Below are 22,618 nucleotides of genomic sequence, written 5' to 3' on the forward strand. Positions count from 1 at the left end.
ACAAGTTGTCTTAAAGTCCCGGTGGTTTCCTGGGATGAAGTAGGGGGAATTAACTGCAAAAGGGCAAGAGAGAACTTTCTGGAAATGTTCTCTGTTGAGAGGGTGGTTAAGCAAGTATATACTTGGGTCAAACTGTTAAAATGGTTGTGTTTAATTATTTGTAAATTATCCCTCAATAAAATTTAATTTATATATAACTTGGGTAATTATTGTTTATTTTTTTCCTTTACTTTTGAGTTAGTGATTCAGAGAGTAATTTTAAATATGTGGGAAAAAAAAAGCTGAAGTTTAAAATATTTATCAGCCAGGTTTGGTGGCTCATGCCTGTAATCTCAGCACTTTGGGAGACCTAAGCAGGAGGATCACTTGAAGCCAAGAGTTTGAGACAAGCCTGGGCAACAAAGCAAGACTCTGTTTCTACCAAAAATAAGAATTAAAAATTTAGCCAGGCATCGTGATGTGCACCTGTAGTCCCAGCTATCCAGGAGGCTGAGGTATAAACATTTGAATCACTGTTTCATTAGTACTCATGAACTCTGATAAAGAATAATAAAATTAACTAAAAATTTTAAAAAGTGAGCAATGTAATTTAAGAACAATTCAAGAATATGGTATAATTTCTAAATCACAATACTTTCTTTGCCTGATGGTTTTGTTTTATGCCAACTGGTCTTAATAGTCAAATAATTCTCTGATGAAAATCATTATTCTAAATCATCAATGTAGCTATAGTAATGATGGAAACTGAAATATCTAAAGGGAGAACAGATGCCATCATCCTTCTAGAAATCTACAGAACAAATTGCTATAAGGGATGTAGAGGAAACACATATAATGTATATATCCAAAATACAATTTGCAGTGAAATGAATGAAGGCACAGTACACATAAATTAACCTGTAAAAATAGATTGACTTCTTTTAATTTTTCTTCTATTTCCTGTCTTGCTCTTTCTTCAATCTCCTGTTTATACTGTTTGACTTGACCACGTTCTACCATATTCCTTTCTATATGACTTCTCAGGTTGATCACTTCCTGTTCCAACTTCTTTTTATTCTTCTGCAGTTTTTCACATTTCTTTTGTATTGTTTTCATAGATAACAACTCCTGTTGAAGAACTTGATTCTTTGTATCCAGATGTAGACATTTTGAACCTGCAGTCTCCAGTTCTGCTGTAAGATCATCAATCTGAATGAAGACAATACAGTGTGATAATGAAGGAAGTAGCCTGAGAATAGCCTAACATAAAACCAAGAACAGATTTTGAAATAAATTCAGTTGCAATAAAATGTCACCTGAACCATAAAAGATTCTTCAAATGTAGACCCTTAAATTACCCAGAAAGTCAAGAACAAAGTCAAAGCCACCAGGAGCCACAAAAATATATTCCTTATTTTTATCATCTCTGCCACACAACATTTGCACTTGATCTTCGACTTCTATTTTTCTATGATTGTTTCATGTCTTTCCTCCTTAAATGGCTCTAAGGGGTAGCAGAAAGTCTCTTACTACTTCCCCCATAAACATGCCCTATAATTTCTTTTTTTTTTTTTTTTTAAAGACAGAGTCTTGCTCTGTCGCCCAGGCTGGAGTGCAGTGGCATGATCTCCGCTCACTGCAAGCTTTGCCTCCCGGGTTCACGCCATTCTCCTGCCTCAGCCTCCTGAGTAGCTGGGACTACAGGCGCCCACCACCACGCCCGGCTAATTTTTTGTATTTTTAGTAGAGACAGGGTTTCACCATGTTAGCCAGGATGGTCTCGATCTCCTGACCTCATGATCTGCCCGCCTCGGCCTCCCAAAGTGCTGGGATTACAGGTGTGAGCCACCGTTCCCGGCCCCAACATGCCCTATAATTTCTAAAGAAGTTTTCGGGACATCCTATTGAGTTATTCAGGCCTCATCAAAAAAAAGGCTCCCAGAGTAAGACTTTTAAAATAAGACTCTAATTAATGAATCTTGTAATATAGATTCTAATGCCATAAGCCTTTTTCTGAGCTGCAAATGTTTTATGCTAATTTGACTTGCATTCCAAGGGGTAATAATTATTGGTGTTAAGGCAACAGAATAAAGAACCTAGAAATAAATTCGTGTATTTACAGCCAACTGATTTTAAACAGATGCTAAGAACATACATTGGGGAAAGGACATCCTCTTGAATAAATAGTGCTGGGAAAACTGGATATCCACATGCAGAAGAATGAAACTAGACCCCTATCGAACACCATATACTAAAATCAACTCAAAATTGAATAAAGATGTAAAAAAGTAAGGCCCTGAAACTATAAAACTACTAGAAGAGACACGGAAATTGCTTCAGGACATTGGTCTAGGCAAAGACTTTATGGCTATTTTCAAAACTGTAGGCAAAAAAACAAAAATAGAAAAATGGGACAATACTGGCTGGGCGTGGTGGTTCACGCCTGTAAATCCCAGCACTTTGGGAGGACAACGTGGGTGGATCACGAGGTCAGGAGATCGAGACCATCCTAGCCAACACGGTGAAACCCCGTCTCTACTAAAAATACAAAAAATTAGCCAGGCATAATGGTGGGTGCCTGTAGTCCCAGCTACTCAGGAGGCTGAGGCAGGAAAATGGCATGAACGCAGGAGGCGGAGCTTGCAGTGAGCTGAGATCGTGCCACTGCACTCCAGCCTGGGTTAAAAAAAAGAAATTAATAAAATAAATAAAAATTTTAAAAATAGTAATAAAAAATAAAAACGGGACAATATTAAACTGAAAAGCTTCTGCACAGCAAAGGAAATAATTAACAGAGTGAAGAGACAATCTGTAGAATGGGAGACACTATTTGCAAACTATTCCAGAGTAGGTGCTCGGGGTTCCTGCCCCAACCAAAGTTCCAGCCAATGGCCACCATCAGCAACCAGACACGTTAGTGCACAAACCAGAAGATTCCAGTCCCCCTCTATCTAGAAGCTTTAATTCTTCTAGATAGAGTTGCTTACATTTTTCCAGTTCAGTTTTATTAAAGTCTTCTTGAGAAGTTTTTACTTTGGAGAGTTCAGATCCCAGACCTTTAAATCTGGAGAAAAAACTTTCTCCTCAATAGCTCTTACATCTTTCTCCTGGTTATCTGCTTAACACTGTTTGCCAGGAATAAATTAATCTCAACATTTATCAGATTCTACTTTAAATGAGACTAATTTTTCCTGTGTAAGTTATGTTTCTTATTGTCTCTTTTTGTAAAATACATTTTCTGCTTATTGCTTCCTAACAAAGTACTCAAAATTTATGGCTTAAAACAACAACATTTATTCTGTTCAGGAACCTGTGGTTTGGGAAAATCTCAGCCAGGACAGCTTGTCTCTGTTCCCCTCAGGTTCCCTGGACACAGCTCAAAGCCTGAGGGACTGGAACTCCTAGGCTGCCTTTGTGTCCTGATCATCCTCACAAGATCGGGGCTGGGTTCCAAGGGCAAGGAGTCTGAGATAGGAAGCCTCTTCTAATCTAATGCCGACGTCACATGTTGTCACCTTTTCCACATTCTATTCATTAGAAATGAGTCACTGAGGTTGGCCCATGTTCTATTTTATCATGGGATGAATATTTTTTCCTTTTTAGTTGACACACAACATTATACATATTTATGGCTAGAGAGATATTTTAATAGATGTATACAATGTATAAGCGAATTAGCATATCCATCATCTCAAACATTTATCATTTGTCTTGTGAACATTCAAAATCTTCTTTTTAGCTTTTTGAAAATACACAATAAATTATATTTAACTGTATTTGCCCTGTGGTGCTATAGAACACCAGAATGCATTCCTCCTAGCTAGCTCTAATTTGGTAGCCATCACCCAACACCTCCTCCCTTCCCCGCCTCTTTGCCCACCTGTCCTCCCTCCTGCTTTTCCCAGCCTCTAATACCCATGATTCTACTCTATACTTCCACAAGCTCGGTTTTCTTTTTAGCACTTGCATACGAGTGAGAACCTTAGATATTTATCTTCTTTGCCTGACCTATTTCACTTAACATAATGTTACTGACATGATTTCATTCTTTTGGCTGGATAGTATTCCATCCTGTATATACACCACATCTTTCTTTTTTTTTTTGAGACAGAGTTTCACTCTTGTCACCTAGGCTGGAGTGCAATGGTGCAATCTTGGCTCACTGCAACCTCCGCCTCCAGGGTTCAAGCAATTCTCCTGCCTCAGCCTTCAGAGTAGCTGGGACTACAGGCGTGTGCCACTACGTCCAGCTAATTTTTTTGTATTTTTGGTGGAGACGGGGTTTCGCCATTTTGTCAAGGCTGGTCTCGGAACTCCTGACTTCAGGTGATCCGCCTACCTTGGCTTCCAAAATGCTGGAATTATAGGCATGAGCCACCGTGCCCAGCCACCAAATCTTTTTCTTTTAAAAAAAAAAAAAAATTTCCATTTTTATTTTAGATTGAAAGGGTACATATGCAGGCTTGTTACTATACTGCAAAATGCCGAGGTTTGGACTTCTGTTGATCCTGTCACCTAGATTCTGAACACATTTCTTGGCACAGATCCTGCATTCTCAGAAACCTCAGTGTGTTGTTTTCACCTTTATGTTTCTGTATACACCATATTTTCTTTTCCATTGTCTATGGACATTTAGGTTGAGTCCACATCTTAGCTATTGTGAATAGTACTGCAATAAACACGGGAATGCAGATATCCCTTTGATATGCTGATTTCCTTTCTCCTGGATAAATACCTGGTAGAAGAACGACTACATCATATGGCAGTTCTGTTTTTAGTTTTTTGAAGAAACTCTACATTGTTTTTTATAATGGCTGTACTACTTTACATTCCCACCAACAATGTCTAAGAGTTCCCTGTTCTCTGCAGCCTTGCTGGCATTTGTTATTTTTTGTCTTTTGATAGTAGCGATTCTAACTGGAATAAGATCATATCATTTGGTGCTTTTGATGTGCACTTCCCTGATGATTAGTGATGTTGAGCATTTTTTCCGTATACCTTTTGGCCATTCGTGTGTCTTCTTATGAGAAATGTCTGTTTCAGATTTTTTGCCTGCTTTTGAATTATTCTTTTTGCTGTCGAGTTGAGTTCCTTGTATATTGTGGATATTAGTCCCTTGTCAGATGAATAGTTTGTTATTTTTTTGACTTTTTAATAATAGCCATTCTGGCTAGTATGAGATGGTATCTTGTTGCGGTTTTGATTTGCATTTCTGTAATGATCAATGATGTTGAGCTTTTCATCATGTTTGTTGGGTTGCATGTATGTCTTCTTTTGAGAAATGTCTATTCACATCCTCTGCCCACTTTTTAATGGGGTTGTTTTTTCCTTGTAAATTTGTGGAAGTTCCTTGTAGATGCCGGATATAAGACCTCTGTTAGATGCATAGTTTGCAAAAATTTTCTCCCATTCTGTAGGTTGTCTGTTTACTCTGTTGATACTTCCTTTGCTCTGTAGAAGCTCTTTAGTTTAATTAGATTCTCTCTGTCAATTTTTGCTTTTGTTGCAATTGCTTTTGGTGTCTTGGCCATGAAATCTTTGCCTGTTCCTATGTCCAGAGCTAGAAGCCATTATCCTTAGTAAACTAACACAGGAAGAGAAAACAAAATACTGCAAGTTCTCACTACTAAGTGGGAGCTAAATGTTGAGAACACATGGACACACGGAGGGGAACAACAGACAATGGGGCCTCCTAGAGGATGGGAGGGTGAGAGAAGGGAGAGGTATCAGGAAAAATAACTAATGAGCACTACTACTTGGGTCACAAAATAATCTGTTTAACACAAGTTTAACTACATAACAAACCTGCCCATGTACCCCTGAACTTAAAAGTTTAAAAAAAGTTTTTTTATTAGTATCAAGTCCCTAAAGTTAAAAAAAAAATCTTTATTTCACTGTTCAAAGCATTGAGAAGTCTATATTTCCCAAAATTAAGTGACTTTTTTGGTTCCCAAAATTTATTAAAAATTACCTTATGTTTTAGCTTATTAATCTGAATATCCATTTCAAATTGACTAGTTTTTAAATCTCCATGGAAACTAAATTCTCCATTTTCATATTCATTTAACTTCTTTCTTGTCATTTTTAAGAGGTTCTTAAATCTGCAGGAAGGTACAAAATGAGCAACTCAAGTTTTAAAAAGGCAAACATTTAATAATTATTTAAACATATTATGTTTTAGCATGTAAGAAAAACAAATGAATCATGATTCTCTCATTTATTTCAATCTGACATAGTTTGAAAACACTCTAATGAAATTATAATCTTAGGTAAATAATGTGAAGAAAAATTATATGACATATATGGCAGATAAAGAGTTAATATTATAATCACATCAAGTTTTTATGAATAAATTATTCCTATCCATTTTAGTATGTTAATATAAAACATTAACCTATTATCAAATATTAACTTTAAACCAGAGCTCAGAGTCCAAGGTGAAGAGGAAAATCATACTTAGGCTGGATCAGTGGCTCATGCCTAAAATCCCAGCACTTTGGGAGGCCGAGCCAGGTGGATCACTTGAGCTCAGGAGTTCAAGACCAGCCTGGCCAACATGGTAAAACCCTGTCTCTACTGAAAATACAAAAATTAGCCAGGTGTGGTGGTGCATGTCTGTAATCCCAGCTATTCGGGAGGCTGAGTCGGGAGGCAGAGCCAGGAGAATCACTTGAACCCAGGAGGTGGAGGTTGCAGTGGGCCGAGACTGCACCACCACACTCCAGCTTGGGCAACAGAGTGATTCCAGGAAAAAAAAAAAAAAAAAAGAAAAGAAAGCATATACATACTTAAACATGAATGGTTGAAAAAGACACAAAAATACATTTGATATCCGTTGACCACCGTTTATAAAAGAAAAGTACAAAAAAAAAAAGTACGCACAAAAAACATCAAGATCATTCAAAGCAGACAAGAGACAGGAAAGAAAACATCTTTGACGTCTGAGTTAAGGGGAAAAGGAAACAGGCAGAGTTTTAGAAGAAAGGAAATGAGCAGAGAGAGCATGTATAAAGACGCAAAGGCTGCTTTCAGAAGAGATCTAGAAATCTTTACTAGCACAACGTTAACAAAGTAAAAGGGATGCAAAACCATGTTAGAGAAAGACAATGAGAGAAAAATAGTAATTAGAATCAGAACAAACGTAAGTACTCAGCAAATAAATAGAAAAGCAGCCATGTTGGGGGCTTCCAAGGCAATGGGTAACATTCCATTTTTAAATCCGGATAGTAGAAATATGATTGCTCATTTCACTCTTAAATCATACATACATTTGTATATGTATGAGGCATATATGTTTTAAAACAAACAGAAGTTTAATAACATGTATACCTCAGGTATACATGGGAAATATCCATGGGAAATGAGTACATTTCCATGATATATTTTATTACTACACACACACACACACACACACACAAAGAGGCAGAAAGAAAGCATAAGCTAAATCAAGATAATGTTTGATGCTTCCAAAGGATGACACAGATAGGTTTTTAGATATTAAAAGATTTGAATATCTTCTTTGAAGGGAAGGACACTACCAAAGAGAGAAAGATTACCAAAGAGAGTGAAAATATCTTCAGAAATAAAAGTTCAAAGTAAAAGATGAAGAGTGCAGTTGACATTATATGCCAAAGGCATTGTTACTGTTTTCAAAATCATTAAAGAATAAGTGTAATATTTAGGCATTCCAAAAGTTTCAGATTGTGCTGCAACTTTCTAAAACAATTTTAAAAGAGAATAATTTCATTAAGAAAAAGTAGATTAAATGAATTTGTATCTAGTTTTGAACAAAGTAAAATTTATTAAATCAATTAATGAATGGTTAAAATGATCTGAAATATTAAAATCTTACCCAGTTATCTCTCTTTCTAATTCAACATTTTTCTTCATTTCTTGATCCAAATTACATTCCAGTGACTGTTTTAATTCCATAAGTTTCTTTAATTGTTCCTTTTCATCTTCAGACTTTAAAACAAAGTATTTTCAATTATTTTTAAAACTCTGGAAACGCTTTTTTTTCTTAAAACTATTATTTCTTATGAGCTCATGAGTAACACACGTTTAGGCAGGTTTATAAAATGCAGTTTATAAACCTGATGCCAATAAGAACAGATTTGAAAAAACGACTTTTGTTAAAACAGCTCATATTTCTTTTCTGGAATTTAAATTACCAAAATTTGTTAAAAATAGAAGTTTTTACACATAAAATACTAAGTGTTAATGAAAATTCCTTTTTAAAAAGTTATTTTAGATGTACGTTCTCATTTCTAAAGCTGCTCTAGAAACACTGTCATCAATAATTCAAGATATTCCAGTTTTTGTTAAATCAAATCTTACTAAGACAATTTTTAGAAAACTTTCATCTGGTTCCCGTTACATTTTTTATACTCACCTGACTTCAAGATGAGCTATCTCTCATTCTCTATAAACATTCTTCTATGGGTTTCAATTTTTCCTTTTCTATTAACCATCTCTCTTTAAATAAAGTTTGTCTTCTCCACAATAAACAAAAACATAACTTTTGCCTGATTCTTGTGGCTTTTTTAATCAACCTGTTTTTCCATTGGACTCTCTTTTTCGTTTGTTTATTTGTTTGTTTGTTTGTGACAGGGTCTCACTCTGTCAACCAAGCTGGAGCGCAATGGTGCAATTATAGTTCACTGCAGCCTTGAACTCCAGGGCTCAAGCAATCCTCCTACCTCAGCCTCCTCAGTAGCTAGGATAAGAGGCATGCACCACCACATCAGCTAATTTATTTTATATTTTTTAGAGACAGAGTTTTGCTATGCTGCCCAGGCTGGTCTCGATTCCCGGTCTGAAGCGATTCTCCTGCCTCAGCCTCCTAAAGCACTGGGATTACAGGTGTCAGCCACTGTGCTCGTCAGACTCTAATATTTTTTAATACATGGCCTCATCTAGAGATCTACTTTTTCATCACTTGTCTTCTTTTATACTAAAATCTGATTTTCAGTCTTATAATTCTCATTTTAAAATTCTGAAAGTCATCAAGGCCCTATTTTTTAGTCTTTAATCTGCTTTACTTCTCAGCAGCAACTACTAACAGTGACCATACCCTCCCCTAGGCACCTCTGACCTCACTTCATTTCTAAATGCAGCAACCCTTCATGCTGTCCCCTTCCATTCCTCTTTTTAAATTCTCTAAGAGCTCCTTAAATCTCAAGGCTTCATCCCAGATTCCCTAATCTAGATTTCCAGCCCAGACCTCTTTCCTGAGGTCTCTTCCTTCTGTTTCACTTCTCATAAACCATATTCTCAACCACACACTCATAAACCATTACTTGGTGCAGATTCCTTTTGTAAATAGCTAATCTTGTACATTTTATGTTGATTCTTATTGGTGTTATTTTGAGTGTAGTGTTATTTTCTCATCTTTGGTGGGCACACTCACCCTTAGGATGTTGACCAGCATACTTTGTCTTTGTTTTTCTTTTATAATGCAAAACTTTTCCACAAGGGCCAGATTATTGATTGTTTGCCTTTGCTTTCTTTTGACTAATTCCCTTTTCCATAAAGACATGAGAACCTTCTGGAAAAGTTAGGGGCTATTGATGAGTTGGTTGAAAATGGTCTCTATTAAATTTGATTCACAGTGTACACTTCAAAGTGACTAATAATTATATGCCATATTCTTAACTCATTTCTATGGGAATCTACAGAAAATCCCCCATTATTTTTGAATAAGCTTGGCAGGTTTTGAGTACTTTTACTAAATTTTCCATTTCTGAGATGTTGATATATTCCTGGATGACATCCATATAAGGGGATGTCCCCCACACTCTCATTCACAGGAGACTTCATATCAATATATTGTCATGTCACTTGTGTGAAAAGGATGCCAATAAAGTAGGACTAACACATTAAATCTAGAAAAAAAACTTGTCAATGTTTCTTCTGATAGATATATCTGTATATAGAGTCGCATAAATCTTCCTATTGTGACTTAAAGAAACTCATTAGTAGAAGCATCAACCTCATTGCTCCACTTTAGTATTTACAATGCAACCTTCTGATCTTCATTTCTACACAGGAAAGCATGAATGACCAGAGAATCCTGTTCTGCTTGTTAAACATCAAGCAGAACATCAATAAATAATCACTAAATTGGTACATCAATAAATTGGTATCGTGGATTACACGGCCATCCTTTCTGAGACTGGACTGTTAAGGTTTTGGTTTTTTTTAGTTTTTTTTTTGAGATGGAGTCTCGCTCTGTCACCCAATAGCGCAATCTCGGCTCACTGTAACCTCCACCTCCTGAGTTCAAGCGATTCTCCTGCCTCAGCCTCCCAAGTAGTAGGATTACAGGGGCCTGCCATCACGCCTGGCTGATTTTTGTATTTACAGTAGAGACAGGGTTTTACCATGCTGGCCAGGCTGGTCTCAAACTCCTATCCTCAGGTGATCCACCCGCCTCGGCCTCCCAAAGTGCTGGAATTACAAGCATGAGCCACTGCACCTGACAGGAACTGTTAAGGTTTTGAAAGACTGACGAACACAGATAAATGGGAAAAAACGTTTCTGAAACTGCAATGCTAGGAGCACTGTGTTATTCTGTGATATCCTGCTGGAGCAGCCATTTCTACTTTTTCACAGGCTTTTCTTTTTTAAAATCCAAAGAGAAAAACACATTACTCTGGGGGAAAAGAATGCTTGTATAATGACCTAGTATCCATTCTTGATGAGGAATAAAAATTACCATGTTAAAAGCAATTCATTCTGAAATTCTCACTGAAGGGTTTAGATTATAAAAGAAATTCAGAATTGTAGATCAAATCATTACTCAAATTTCTTAGAATTTCAAAAGATATTACAAATATTAGCAGAGACTCAGACAATTGTACACCATATCTATAGCAGCATTATTCACAATAAGCAAAAGGCAGAAATAATCCAAACGTCCATCAATGGATGAGTGAACAAACAAAATGTATATAAAAAACACTGTTTTTAGGCTATCATAATCTTTTTTATTAAAATCTTACTACCAAACTCATTAATGTTATGAATTCAGTCAATTTCTATAAAGTCAAGAGGACTTACACTACTAGTAGCAAGTAGTATTACCATGAATACAATAAATATTTTTATCAATAAGGATTTTCATATTATTTAAAATATTCTTACATACAGATAGTCCTCAACTTACAATAGTCCAACTTACAATTTTTCAACTTTAAGAGTGTGTGAAACCACTACAATTTGGATTTACTTACCATGGGTCAACTTATTAACACAATTTTTTGACTTTATAATGGTGTGAAACCATCACAATTTCAACATTACTTCAGATTCTGAATTTTATCTTTTCCCAAGCTAGCAATATGTGGTATATGAGATATCCAATACTTATTAAAAGATAGACTTTGTGTTAGATGATTTTGTCCAACTGTAGGCTAATGTAAGTGTTCAGAGCAGCTTTAAGATAGGCTAGGCTAAGCTATGATGTTCAGTAGGTATATTAAATTTCATCTTATAATATTTTCAACTTACAATGTATTTATGAGGATGTAATCCCATCATAAGTTGAGGAACATCTGAAAATTTGAAATCCAAAATGTTCCAAAATCTGAAACTCTGAGTGTGGACAGGATGCCACAGTGGAAAATTCCACACCTGACCTCATGTGACATGTCACAGTGAAAATACAGTCAAAACTCTGTTTCGTGCATAAAATTATTTTTAAAATATTCATAAAAGTGGCCGGGCGTGGTGGCTCATGCCTGTAATCCTAGCACTTTGGGAGGCCAAGGCGGGCGGATCACGAGGTCAGGAGATTGAGACCATCCTGGCTAACACAGTGAAACGCCGTCTCTACGAAAAATACAAAAAAATTAACTGGGCGTGCTGGCGGGCTCCTGTAGTCCCAGCTACTCGGGAGGCTGAGGCAGGAGAATGGCGTGAACCTGGGAGGCAGAGCTTGCAGTGAGTCGAGATCGCACCACTGCACTCCAGCCTGGGCGACAGAGCGAGACTCCATCTCAAAAAAAAAAAAAAAAAATTACATAAAAGTAACTTCAGGCTACATATATAAGGTCTCCAAGATATCTCATTATGTATGTACAAATATTCCAAAATAAAAAAAAATCCAAAATCTGAAACACTTCTGGTCTCAAGCATTTTAAATAAGGGATACTCAACTTGTCCTACTTTAAGCAATAAAATTCCTTTTCAGTATGACAGAAATTAAGCGGTTGACTTACCAAATTTGCATTTAACAGGTTTTTCTGAAGCTCCTCAATTTTGTCCATTTGCTTTTTGATTGTAACTTTTAACTTGGCATTATCTTTTTCAAGCCTGCAACGTATATTTTAAAATAATTATTCTCACAGATAAATTTTTAAAATACTGTGTAATTTCTTAGCAAACACCTGAAGGCATAATTACATAAATTCTTAAAGATTTCAAAAGTAGGTGATTTGGCAACTCTATTGTTTTTCTAGTTGTGGTTTGTGGATAATGCACAAAATTCTAGGATAATATAAAAAAATATGCATTTCAAAATTGCTTAATGCTGAAATTTTTCCTTGACTTCACACAGATGTACTTATGATCATAGCTGATATAATTCTCATACTACACCACTTATTTGCTCTATAAATAATCATGTTTTTCTGTGTGCTGCTTTAAATTTTACTTTTGCTTGTGATCTTGCATCTTCTCAGCACATCTGACAGCTTCTGTATGTCGATCCTGTGCTTCTTGCAACTAAAACAAAGAATAAAAAAAAACCACTTTACCAATAATCTAGTACAAATCTGTCCATTACCTGTTTTTGTAACTAAACCTTATTGGAACACAGTCATACCCCTTCAATATGCACATTGTTTATGGCTACTTTTGTGCTGTGACTGTAGAGCCGATCTGTTGCTGCAGGTATCTATGGCTCCCAAAGCCTAAAATAATACTATCTGGCCCTTTACAGAAAAGTTTATCAACCTGCGTTCTAGAATTAAAACATATTACTCTTGTTTTCAAACTATATTTTATCAGATAAATACTCAAATTTACAAACTTGGTAAAATGGAGAAAGACAGGAAATTACCTTATGGTAAGCATTTATATTTTTGCATTCCAAGCACCACCACATAAACTATAAGTTTAAATATTTATAGATGTGAATGACCATGGCAATGCCAGTGATTATAAAAATTAACATGATGACATGTTAGGTGACAACTAGATATTTCATGAAATTGAGAGGCAGTATCCACACAGAAGCTGGAATGGCCAGGTGGGAATCCCAACTCCACCAGTTACCAGCTGTGTGACCTTGAGCAAATTAACATTCAGTGTCTCAATTTCTTCATTGGTAAAATAGAAACAGAGACAGTAATACTATCTACTTCACTGGGATGGTAAGAAGATTCAGTCAAGGAATATACACATAAAGTACTTAGATGAGTACATGGCATATAGTGAGCTATATATAATATTTGCTGTTTGTGTGATTCTTTTTACTGTATTTTATGTTCTAATAAAATTGTATATTTTAGGCAGATGGCATGCCAATGGAAGTGGTCTACTATAGCTGCACTGAATCATTCTTCACACCACTGAAAGTGAAAGCAAATGGGGAGCATGAAGCCCAGAATACACCCCTAGTACTTCACAGAACTTTTGCCAATTCCACTAAGCCAACAGTACTTTAAACAATTATAGATTACTTTCTCTCTGCTATACTCAGTGGGCAATGACCACAATGCAAACAGCACCTCCTGGAATGAGTAATACATAACTTACATGGCCATCAGAGCACTGGACTAAAAACACTGGACTCTGCTGCGAAACAAGGTTCCCAAATCAAGTCACTTCCAACAACTCTCTATGCTGAGCTGCTTTAGCGAGTACTCTGGTGAGCTTAAGGCTAAGGTTATGTCATAAGGCATATCAGAAAAGCTGCAGCCAGAGCTCTTTGGGTGGTAAAGTGGTATGAATCTATGAATCTCAGCTCTGGCTACATAATATAGAAAGGTAAATTCAGATTTTTTTATAGTGTGAAAAACATGAGCATTTGATTGAATAACTTTCCTTTACTAGATTAAGTGGTTTCTAGTTATATTTAATTACTTAAAATATATTTAGAATAACCACCTATGTTAGCTGTGGGCTTGTAAAAAAATAAAATAATAAAAATAGAATAAAAGCTTTATTATATCAATGTCTCAAAGAAGAAATTCTTAGTATAATATAAAGTAATTTTAACCTAACAATTGCTAAGCTAAAATATTTTCAATTTATACAAGGAGAGGTGACAGGCATATCAGATATTATTCACCTCGTAGGCAAATTTATAATTAGACAAGTTTCTCTCTTATGAAAAAAAAAAGTGAAGTTAAATTAAGGGCAAATTGTTCTACACAGACTAGACAAAGAGTGCAAAAATGTGAGGTCAATGAGATCCAGAACAGTCAGAGAAAGCTTCCGAAAGGAGGGGAATTGTGTGCCAGGTCTGAATGAATGAGGCTAAATGAACAGAAACTGCAAAGGCAGGAAGAACAGCAGGAGTAAAGCAGAGAGATGGTGAAAGCAGCCCGATTAACTCTGAAGGTAAAATCCAGTGGCAGGAGAATAAAAACATATGTCTTATAAATGAATGTTCATCGCAGCATTATTTACAGTAGCCAAAAAGTAGAAACAATCTAGAGGCCCATCCGCTGATGAATGGATAACTGGTATAGCCATACAATAGAATATTATTAGACAATAAAAACAAATGAAGTACTGATGTGCTACAACACAGATGAACCCCAAAAACATGCTAAGTAAAAGAAGCCACTCATAAAAGACTGCATATTGTATGACTCTATTTATACGAAATGTTCAGAACAGGCAAATTTAAGAAGACAAAAAGTAGATGGTTGTTGCCTAGGACTGGAGAAGGTGGAGGGACATGGACAGGGATGGTGGTGATGGCTAAGGGATGTGGGGTTTCTTTTCAGGGTGATACCAACGTTCTAAAATTGACTGTGGTGATGGTTACACAACTCTGTAAACAATCTAAGAGACACTGAATTGTACACCTTAAATGAGTGAACTGTATGGTATGTAAATTATATCTCAATAATGTTCTTTAAAAATCCAATGGAGGGATCTAGATAATTTTCTTAATTCTCTAGTTTAGATGTACATGCTATACATAATCTAAATATTTCTATGTTTTATAATATATTTTAAACGAAAGGAAAATGAAGGAAATGCCTATTTCAAATAGTTTATAAATTAACCTAAAACATTTGCATTTTGGAGAAAAGTTAATGGCCTTTCTGTACAAATTAATTTGAAATCCATAAAATAAATCAACACAGATTCTGTATCCATTCACAAAAGTGAAAATAAGAAATAAGACAATTTTCTGGAACATTCCATTAAACATTATCCTCTAACTTAATCTGGCTTGCTATGACAATAGAAAAATCACTATAAAATACTGTTTAACAGGAAAAAACTCTCTCAACTTCCATGAGGAATGATGTCTAATTCTCAACTTTCCTAAGGCCAAATATTATTTTAAAAAATGTGCAATTATAAGAAAAAAATGGCAGAATGAAAGAGTTTAATAAACAAGGTGGCTCACATCTGTAATCCTAGCACTTTGGGAGGCCCAGGCAGGTGGAACACCTGAGGTCAGGAATTCGACACCAGCCTGGCCAACATGGTGAAACCTCATCTCTATTAAAAATACAAAAATTAGGCCAGGCGCAGTGGCTCACACCTGTAATCACAGTACTCTGGGAGGCCGAGGAGGGTGGATCACTTGAGGTTAGGAGTTTGAGACCAGCCTGGCCAACACGGCAAAACCCTATCTCTACTGTGAATACAAAAATTAGCCAGGCATGGTGGTGGGCGCCTATAATCCCGGCTACTTGGGAGGCTGAGGCAGAAGAATTGCTTGAACCCAGGAGGCGGAGGTTGCAGTGAGCCAAAATCATGCCACTGCACTCCAGCCTGGGCTACAGAGTGAGACTCTGTCTCAAAATAAATAAATAAATAAAGAAGCAAGTGTATTATAAGGACAATAAAATGTAGACCATCCTGGCTAACACAGTGAAACCTCGTCTCTACTAAAAAAAAAAACAACACACAGAAAATTAGCCAGGCGTGGTGGTAGGCGCAGCGCCTGTAGTCCCAGCTACTCAGGAGGCTGAGGCAGGAGAATGGCGTGAGCCCGGGAGGTGGGGCTTGCATTGAGCCGAGATCGCGCCACTGTGCCACTGCACTCCAGCCTGGGCAATAGAGCGAGACTCCATCTCAAAAAAAAAAAGATAATAAAATTTAAATTAATTATAATGAAAACACAAAAGAAGGCTACCCACTAAATTAGTATGATAAAACACTATATATTTAACCAGTTATAGATTAACTGTTTGAAATGTTAAATTTCATACATACTTGATTTCTGATTTGACCTAATTTCTTCTTTAAATCCTGCGTCTCATCTTCTAAATTAATACGATAACGTGATGTAACCTCCAGTGAAGCCTCTGACATAGATTGTTTTTTTAAGGTATCAGCTAGTTCTTGTTGAAGTTGTCTCACAACAACCTGATAAGACATTTTGTTACTGATTTTATAAATCATCTTATTATTAACTTATGTTAAAAAATAAATTATGTTAATAATATTTAACTATGACATATGTAACTTAAAAAATATTACCACATACATTGATTCACCTTCTTGTCCTCATATGTACACATTCCTGTTTATTACTGAATTCAGTTAAGGACACAGGTGTCATCTTCCTGCCAATTAGGTATGACATTACTTAGACAACAGATTCAGCCCATTATTCATTCATCCCCCCATGAATTTATACTGCTTAACAATCTACTGAAGTCTCGAAATAGTTATGTGAGTGGAACTGGTAGTGATTAATTGTACCCTATGAAACATTTTTGCTCTTTTTTATTAGAACGTCAAATCAACTTCAGAGCTCCTCCCATAATTGCTTGCTCAAATTATTCCAATAGATTCCTATCTCAGAATACAGGTAAATTCCAATGGCCTTAGAGGCCCTAGGTAACCTGGCCTCCACTTGCTTCCCTGACCTCAGCTGCTGTGACTCTCCCCTACTCACTCCATTCTTGCTGCCTGTGCATCCTGCCACCCCTCATTAGCGTGAAAATGGTGGTCCAATGCCAAACTAATAAATCACAAATCGCTACACTTATCTTTATACTGAACAAAGTTATACCCAAATGATAGTCATTGGACACTGAAATGAAAATTATGAGCAAATTATTTGCTCATAATATATTCAAAGTAAATTATAAATACCAGTGGGGAGATTAAATCAAATATGGTTGCTAAAATTCACATTTGTCCCAAATTATGGTTTAATAAAAAGTACATGCTTTAAATAATTGAGAGATCATAACAATATGTAATTTGAGATTGAAATATTTTTAGACAAGTCAAATTGACAAGAATAAAAATAAAATCACATCAACTGAAATATATAAAAAGCTACTGACAGAAAAGTATTAAGAGATATAGCAATATACTTCAGTTTATCTGGAAATCTGGAATTAACTGTCAAAATAACACACTTAATTGAACCTTAACTTCAAAATACTCACTTCAGGTATGAGCATTTCCATTTATCTGTTTCATGGTGGCAGATAAATGGAAATGTTCTTAAGATGTGGCAACATAAAGACATTAAAGTTATTACTTCAGCTGTAAAAGACTACATTATTCACATTAGTTTACTATTTATACTAGTCTGTAACAATTCATAACTTAAAACTCAAAATTTCATAGATGATACAATGTCTTTACTCAAAGTAAAGCATCTCTCAGCTCTTTTATTTGCTGAAAACAAGGGATGTTTCTAAACTGACAGAGTAAATAAGTGTATCTATTTATTTTTATAGTTAACTACATAACCATATATTATTTTAAATTTTCTTTCAGGAGGTTTGAAAAATATTTATCTTTCTTGATACTTACTTCTCTTTCTGCCTTTTCATTTTCATATTGATACTGTCTTTCTTTTAAGTGATTACATTCACTGATTAACTCCTTATTTCTTTCTTCTAGCAGAAGACTTTGCTTTTCGCTCTCAGCTTGAAGTTTTTGCACAATAGCATGAAACTGGTCTTGGATATTAATCACTGTCTTCTCTTTATTGTCAGCCTTGTTGTGGGCATCATCCAGTTGTTGTCGAAGCAACATATTCTCACTTTGTAGTTGCGACAATCTCTCCTCTACAGACTCCTGCTTTCCAATGTATTTATTCACTTTAACTTGTTCATTTTGATACTTTTGTTCCATTTCCTTCATCTGACACTGTGTTTGGCTTAGGTCCTTTTGTACCCGTTCTAAACCCAAAGTCTTTTCTCTGAGGGCATCTCTCGTGTGATGGAGCTCAATTTCTAGGCTATTGAGTTTACTTTCAGTTTTAAATAGTTGTTGAGAAAGAATCTCATTGTTATCTTTTAGGTTAGACACATCAAAATTCATTTTGTCCTGTAAACGAGAACACTCATCTCTTGCTCTCTGGAAAGCAAGTTCTAGGTCTCTTTTTGATGTCTCACTTTGATCACGATCATATATAGCAGCAGCCAGTCTAGAACGGTATGATTCAACTTCTGCTTCCAGTCTTTCCTTGCTTTGCTTTTCATTCTCCAGTTTAGAATTTAGCATTGCATTCTCAGCTGTCAGAACACTAAGCCGTCCATTATACTGGGATATTGTTTGTGTTAATGTTTCCTCATTCTGTTTTATAGCCTTCTGAAGGTCTTCATTCTTTTCTTTTACAATTTCAAGGTCCTCAAAACATTTCTTTTCTTTTTCCTGGTTTTGATTTTTTATTGTGTCTATTTCTAGTCTTAGCATAGCAATTTCTTCCTGCAACATGCTATTTTTATGCAATAGGTCTTTTTCTTCTTCGTGACTATGAGAATTCTAAGTAAAACAAAGGAAACTTTGAGCTAGCACCCAAGAAAATGACAGATCATGATTTCCGCTGAAATTAAAGAATAAACTATACATTTTACAATAAAGGGTTGCAATAACTGTATATCCAGTTGAAAAAAAAGTTGGATCAAAATTCAAACCGTATAGAGCATAAACTCCCAAAAGTTCAAAAATTTATTTGAAGACAATTAATCCATGAAAGTTAAAAAAGAAACCACCAGAAAATTTTTAAGAATCTCAGAATTGGAAAGGCCTTTTACTGAAGTACAACAAATTCAAAAGATAAAAGATTAATAATTTGACCACATTAAAAAATTTGGTTTATACTCTGATATCCAACCCATAGTAAGAGCCTTGGCTCTGCACATATTTGGACAGACGAAATTTGCCGAAATTTTTCAAATTCCTTTTTTCTGAGAATATTCTATAGATTTTTTCTCACATCTTTATAGTCAGTTATAACAATTACGTTTATTGATGAATAATAAATCTAGGCATTGTACTAAGCACTTCTACATATATCAATGAGCTCATTTAGTATCACAATTTTGAAAAGGAAAAGTTAAAAAAAAAAAGCAGCTGTATGATTTTCCCTAGATCTTCTGACTCTATTTGTAGTGTTCTTTCACTAAATCAGTTATTTCTGTGATACAAATATTTAAATACAAAAGAAGCCTTTTATTTTACAACACTAATGGTAAATAGGACAAAATTTGTAGAGTTCCTCTTAGAAAATCACGAGATTATTTGTTGTCATAATAACTTTTGTTTCCTCTTCATAATGTTTGAAAACGTAATAATGTGAAACAGGGAGAAATATGCTGAACTGTTTTACTAGGAACAAAATACTTATCACTAACTATATATCATGGCATATCATTGTTTCAAAAGCTCTTTGTACCAAAAGAAGATACTACTTGCAGTAAACTATTACTCTTCTCAAAAGTGAGAAGAATAACATTCAAAATATGTCACTGAACTGGCTGTACTTTTCCTCCCTTCCTATGGGTAGAAGCAATAAACTAACCTCTCCATTAATATATCAAGGTGATGAAATCACTTCCAAAAACTCAAGCATCTATTGTTAGTAGCAAGGGTTTTGAGATTGTGGAAAGACCATCAATTCCTATGGAAGATATTATTAAAATCTTCTCCTTTGGATGAGGCCATTCTGAATGTCATTACTTGACTGCTGCAGATAAGTGGAGCTGAATTAAGAACATCACTTTATCCAGTGGACTAAAAACACTACCACTACCCCCAAGATATACATATATGGTTTAAAAATCCTCGATACTTTCCAAGATGCATATATAGTTGGTTTTTAAAATATATACACATATAAATACATATACACACATATTCGAAAATGACTAAGGAAATAGAAATACCTCAGAATTCATTTTCTTTTGAGCCATTTCAATCTCCTTTTGTTTGGAAAGGTGATTGGTCAGAATTCCATCTTGTAACATTCTGGCATTCTGTTCTCGAGAAAGTTGCCTCTGAGCGTCATTTCGCTCTTGAACGACCTAGAGATACATTAAGTTTTAGGTCTATTAGCATTTTGTGAAAGTCTAAAAGGTTAACAAGAGCAGAATTTTAAAACAAAAAACTTATAAAAAGGAAATAGCATATTAAAATGCAAGAACCTTTATTACTCATGAATTACTCAAATTTTAATCACCTAAATGACAGCTAAATTAATCAAAAAGCAAAAATGGTTCTCAAATACAGGCAAATATAGAATTGTGAAATAAAATGTCAAAACATTTTACTAGTTTCATGATAATTTTAGAGCTATTTAGCCTGTATTTTAACATTAAATGCCTAAATTAACATTTATGTAAGTGATTAAACTCAACTTACCCTCTATTCCTTCATTCAGAAAACAGAGACTGAGCATCTATTAGATGCCAAGATTTATCATGAATAATTTTAGTTATAAAGGTCACAGGTCAGCTTAAGATGAGATAACATTTTTGTTTTAAACCTAGATAATATATATTAAATCAAAAGGATGTGATAATAGTGATGAAATAAAGTTAAAAATATAAAATTTTATCAAAAGTTAATTTACCTGATTCAAATTACTTTTTACAGTCCTCAATTCCATCTCCAGTGTTTGGAGACTCAGTTCAAGCTGTTGTTTCACTTCAACTTCTTTCCTATATTGCTCTTCTTTCCTTCTTAACTGTTCCCTAATTTTTTCATACAACATATCAGCATTTCTTCTCTTCTCTTCTTCTTGGTTTAAGCTAAATCTGCAGTTAAATATGCTTATCTTAAAATCTGTATTGTTACAAAATAAAAAGTTCATTGTGTGATCTGCCGCTTCGTATGTTGGTTTATTACCCTAATACAATTTCTATGTTCTTGAATATTTTTCCTTTCTAGTTCTCTGATTTTTAATTTCTCACTTCAGTCTTTTCCAAAGGACATATATACTTGAAAGGTAGGGATGAAAGAACATTCTGCTAACTGGTAAGTTTCTGTTATGAGTACCTCTGGTAAATATTATGGAAAAAGATATTGGAAATGATTCAGTAAAGATGCAAGTTGAAAATTATCTTTTTGGCTGGGTGCCAGTGCTTCATGCCTGTAATCCTATCACTTTGGGAGGCCGAGGCAGGCAGATCACTTGAAGTTAGGAGTTCGAGACCAGCCTGGCCAACAGGGTGAAACCACATCTCTACTAAAAATACAAAAAATTAGCCAGGTGTGGTGGCAGACGCCTGTAATCCCAGCTACTCAGGAGACTGAGGCAAGAGAACCGCTTGAACCCGGGAGGCGGATGTTGCAGTGAGCCGAGATCGTGCCACTGCACTCCAGCCTGGGCGACAGAGCGAGATTCCATCTCAAAAAAAAAAAAACTTTTTTTAAATAGTCATAATTACTCCTCAATTAGGAAAGATCATTTGCAGTTTACTAAAAAGAAGTTAATTAAAATGTTTATAAATCCAATAGAAATAAATTTTTGTTTTTATGAAATATTGAAGTATCCCTAAAAATTATTACAGTGTAAGAAAACACCCTCAGATGTCTTTCATACAACATTTATCTGTAGAATAGCATAATTAAAGATTAGGCTAACGAGCCTAATATTGGTTACCTCATACTTTTTATGTTTCTTTTTCTGGTAACGCTTTCGACATACCTTCTTGATTATTACATATTGCATAAACAATTTTAAAATCTCTTTTGGAACAAAACAGGATCTAATATTTAAGTAAACCATAAAGAATAATATGCATTTTCAACACAGAACTTTGAATTAATTTTACCTGTGTATGAGAGAGATCGCTTTCAGTAATCACTCACCATTTTATTTTTTAATTCATGCATCGTAAGAGTAAAGCTATAAAATTGTTCTGGCCGGGCACGGTGGCTCATGCCTGTAATCTCAGCACTTTGGGAGGCCAAGGCGGGAGGATCATAAGGTCAGGAGTTCAAGACTAGCCTGGCCAACATGGTGAAACCCCGTCTCTACTAAAAAAATACAAAAATTAGCTGGGCATAGTGGCGTGTGCCTGTAATCCCAGCTTCTTGTGAGGCTGAGGTGGGAGAATTGCTTGAACCTGGGAGGCAGAGGTTATAGTGAGCCAAGACTGCGCCACTGCACTCCAGCCTGGGCAACAGAGCAAGACTCCATCTCAAAAAAAAAAAAAAAAATTAGTTTGAAAAAATGGCCATTTCGTTC

General features: G+C 35.4%; 1 protein-coding gene across 16 annotated transcripts in view; it reads right to left on the bottom strand.

The window, feature by feature from the left end:
* Nucleotides 1-22,618, bottom strand: part of ANKRD26 (ankyrin repeat domain containing 26) — a 124,320-nt gene that overhangs the window by 39,043 nt on the left and 62,659 nt on the right. For 13 of the 16 annotated variants that reach the window (XR_010127400.1, XR_010127399.1, XR_010127398.1 and 10 more), the window contains 9 exons: nt 20,999-21,182; nt 20,313-20,450; nt 17,953-18,909; nt 16,390-16,542; nt 12,635-12,705; nt 12,201-12,294; nt 7,832-7,944; nt 5,951-6,080; nt 898-1,188 (listed from right to left, as the gene is read on the bottom strand). Coding sequence is in view for 13 of the 16 variants with exons in the window: in XM_063669694.1 (XP_063525764.1) it covers nt 898-1,188; nt 5,951-6,080; nt 7,832-7,944; nt 12,201-12,294; nt 12,635-12,705; nt 16,390-16,542; nt 17,953-18,909; nt 20,313-20,450; nt 20,999-21,182 (2,131 nt within the window). In the remaining 3 variants the exon portion in view is untranslated. The remainder of the gene's footprint in view (nt 1-897; nt 1,189-5,950; nt 6,081-7,831; nt 7,945-12,200; nt 12,295-12,634; nt 12,706-16,389; nt 16,543-17,952; nt 18,910-20,312; nt 20,451-20,998; nt 21,183-22,618) is intronic. The other 3 variants (XM_063669690.1, XM_054435695.2, XM_063669693.1) reach the window with 2 other exon arrangements.

The sequence above is a fragment of the Pongo pygmaeus genome, chromosome 8 (assembly GCF_028885625.2).
Source record: "Pongo pygmaeus isolate AG05252 chromosome 8, NHGRI_mPonPyg2-v2.0_pri, whole genome shotgun sequence".
NCBI lineage: Eukaryota > Metazoa > Chordata > Mammalia > Primates > Hominidae > Pongo > Pongo pygmaeus.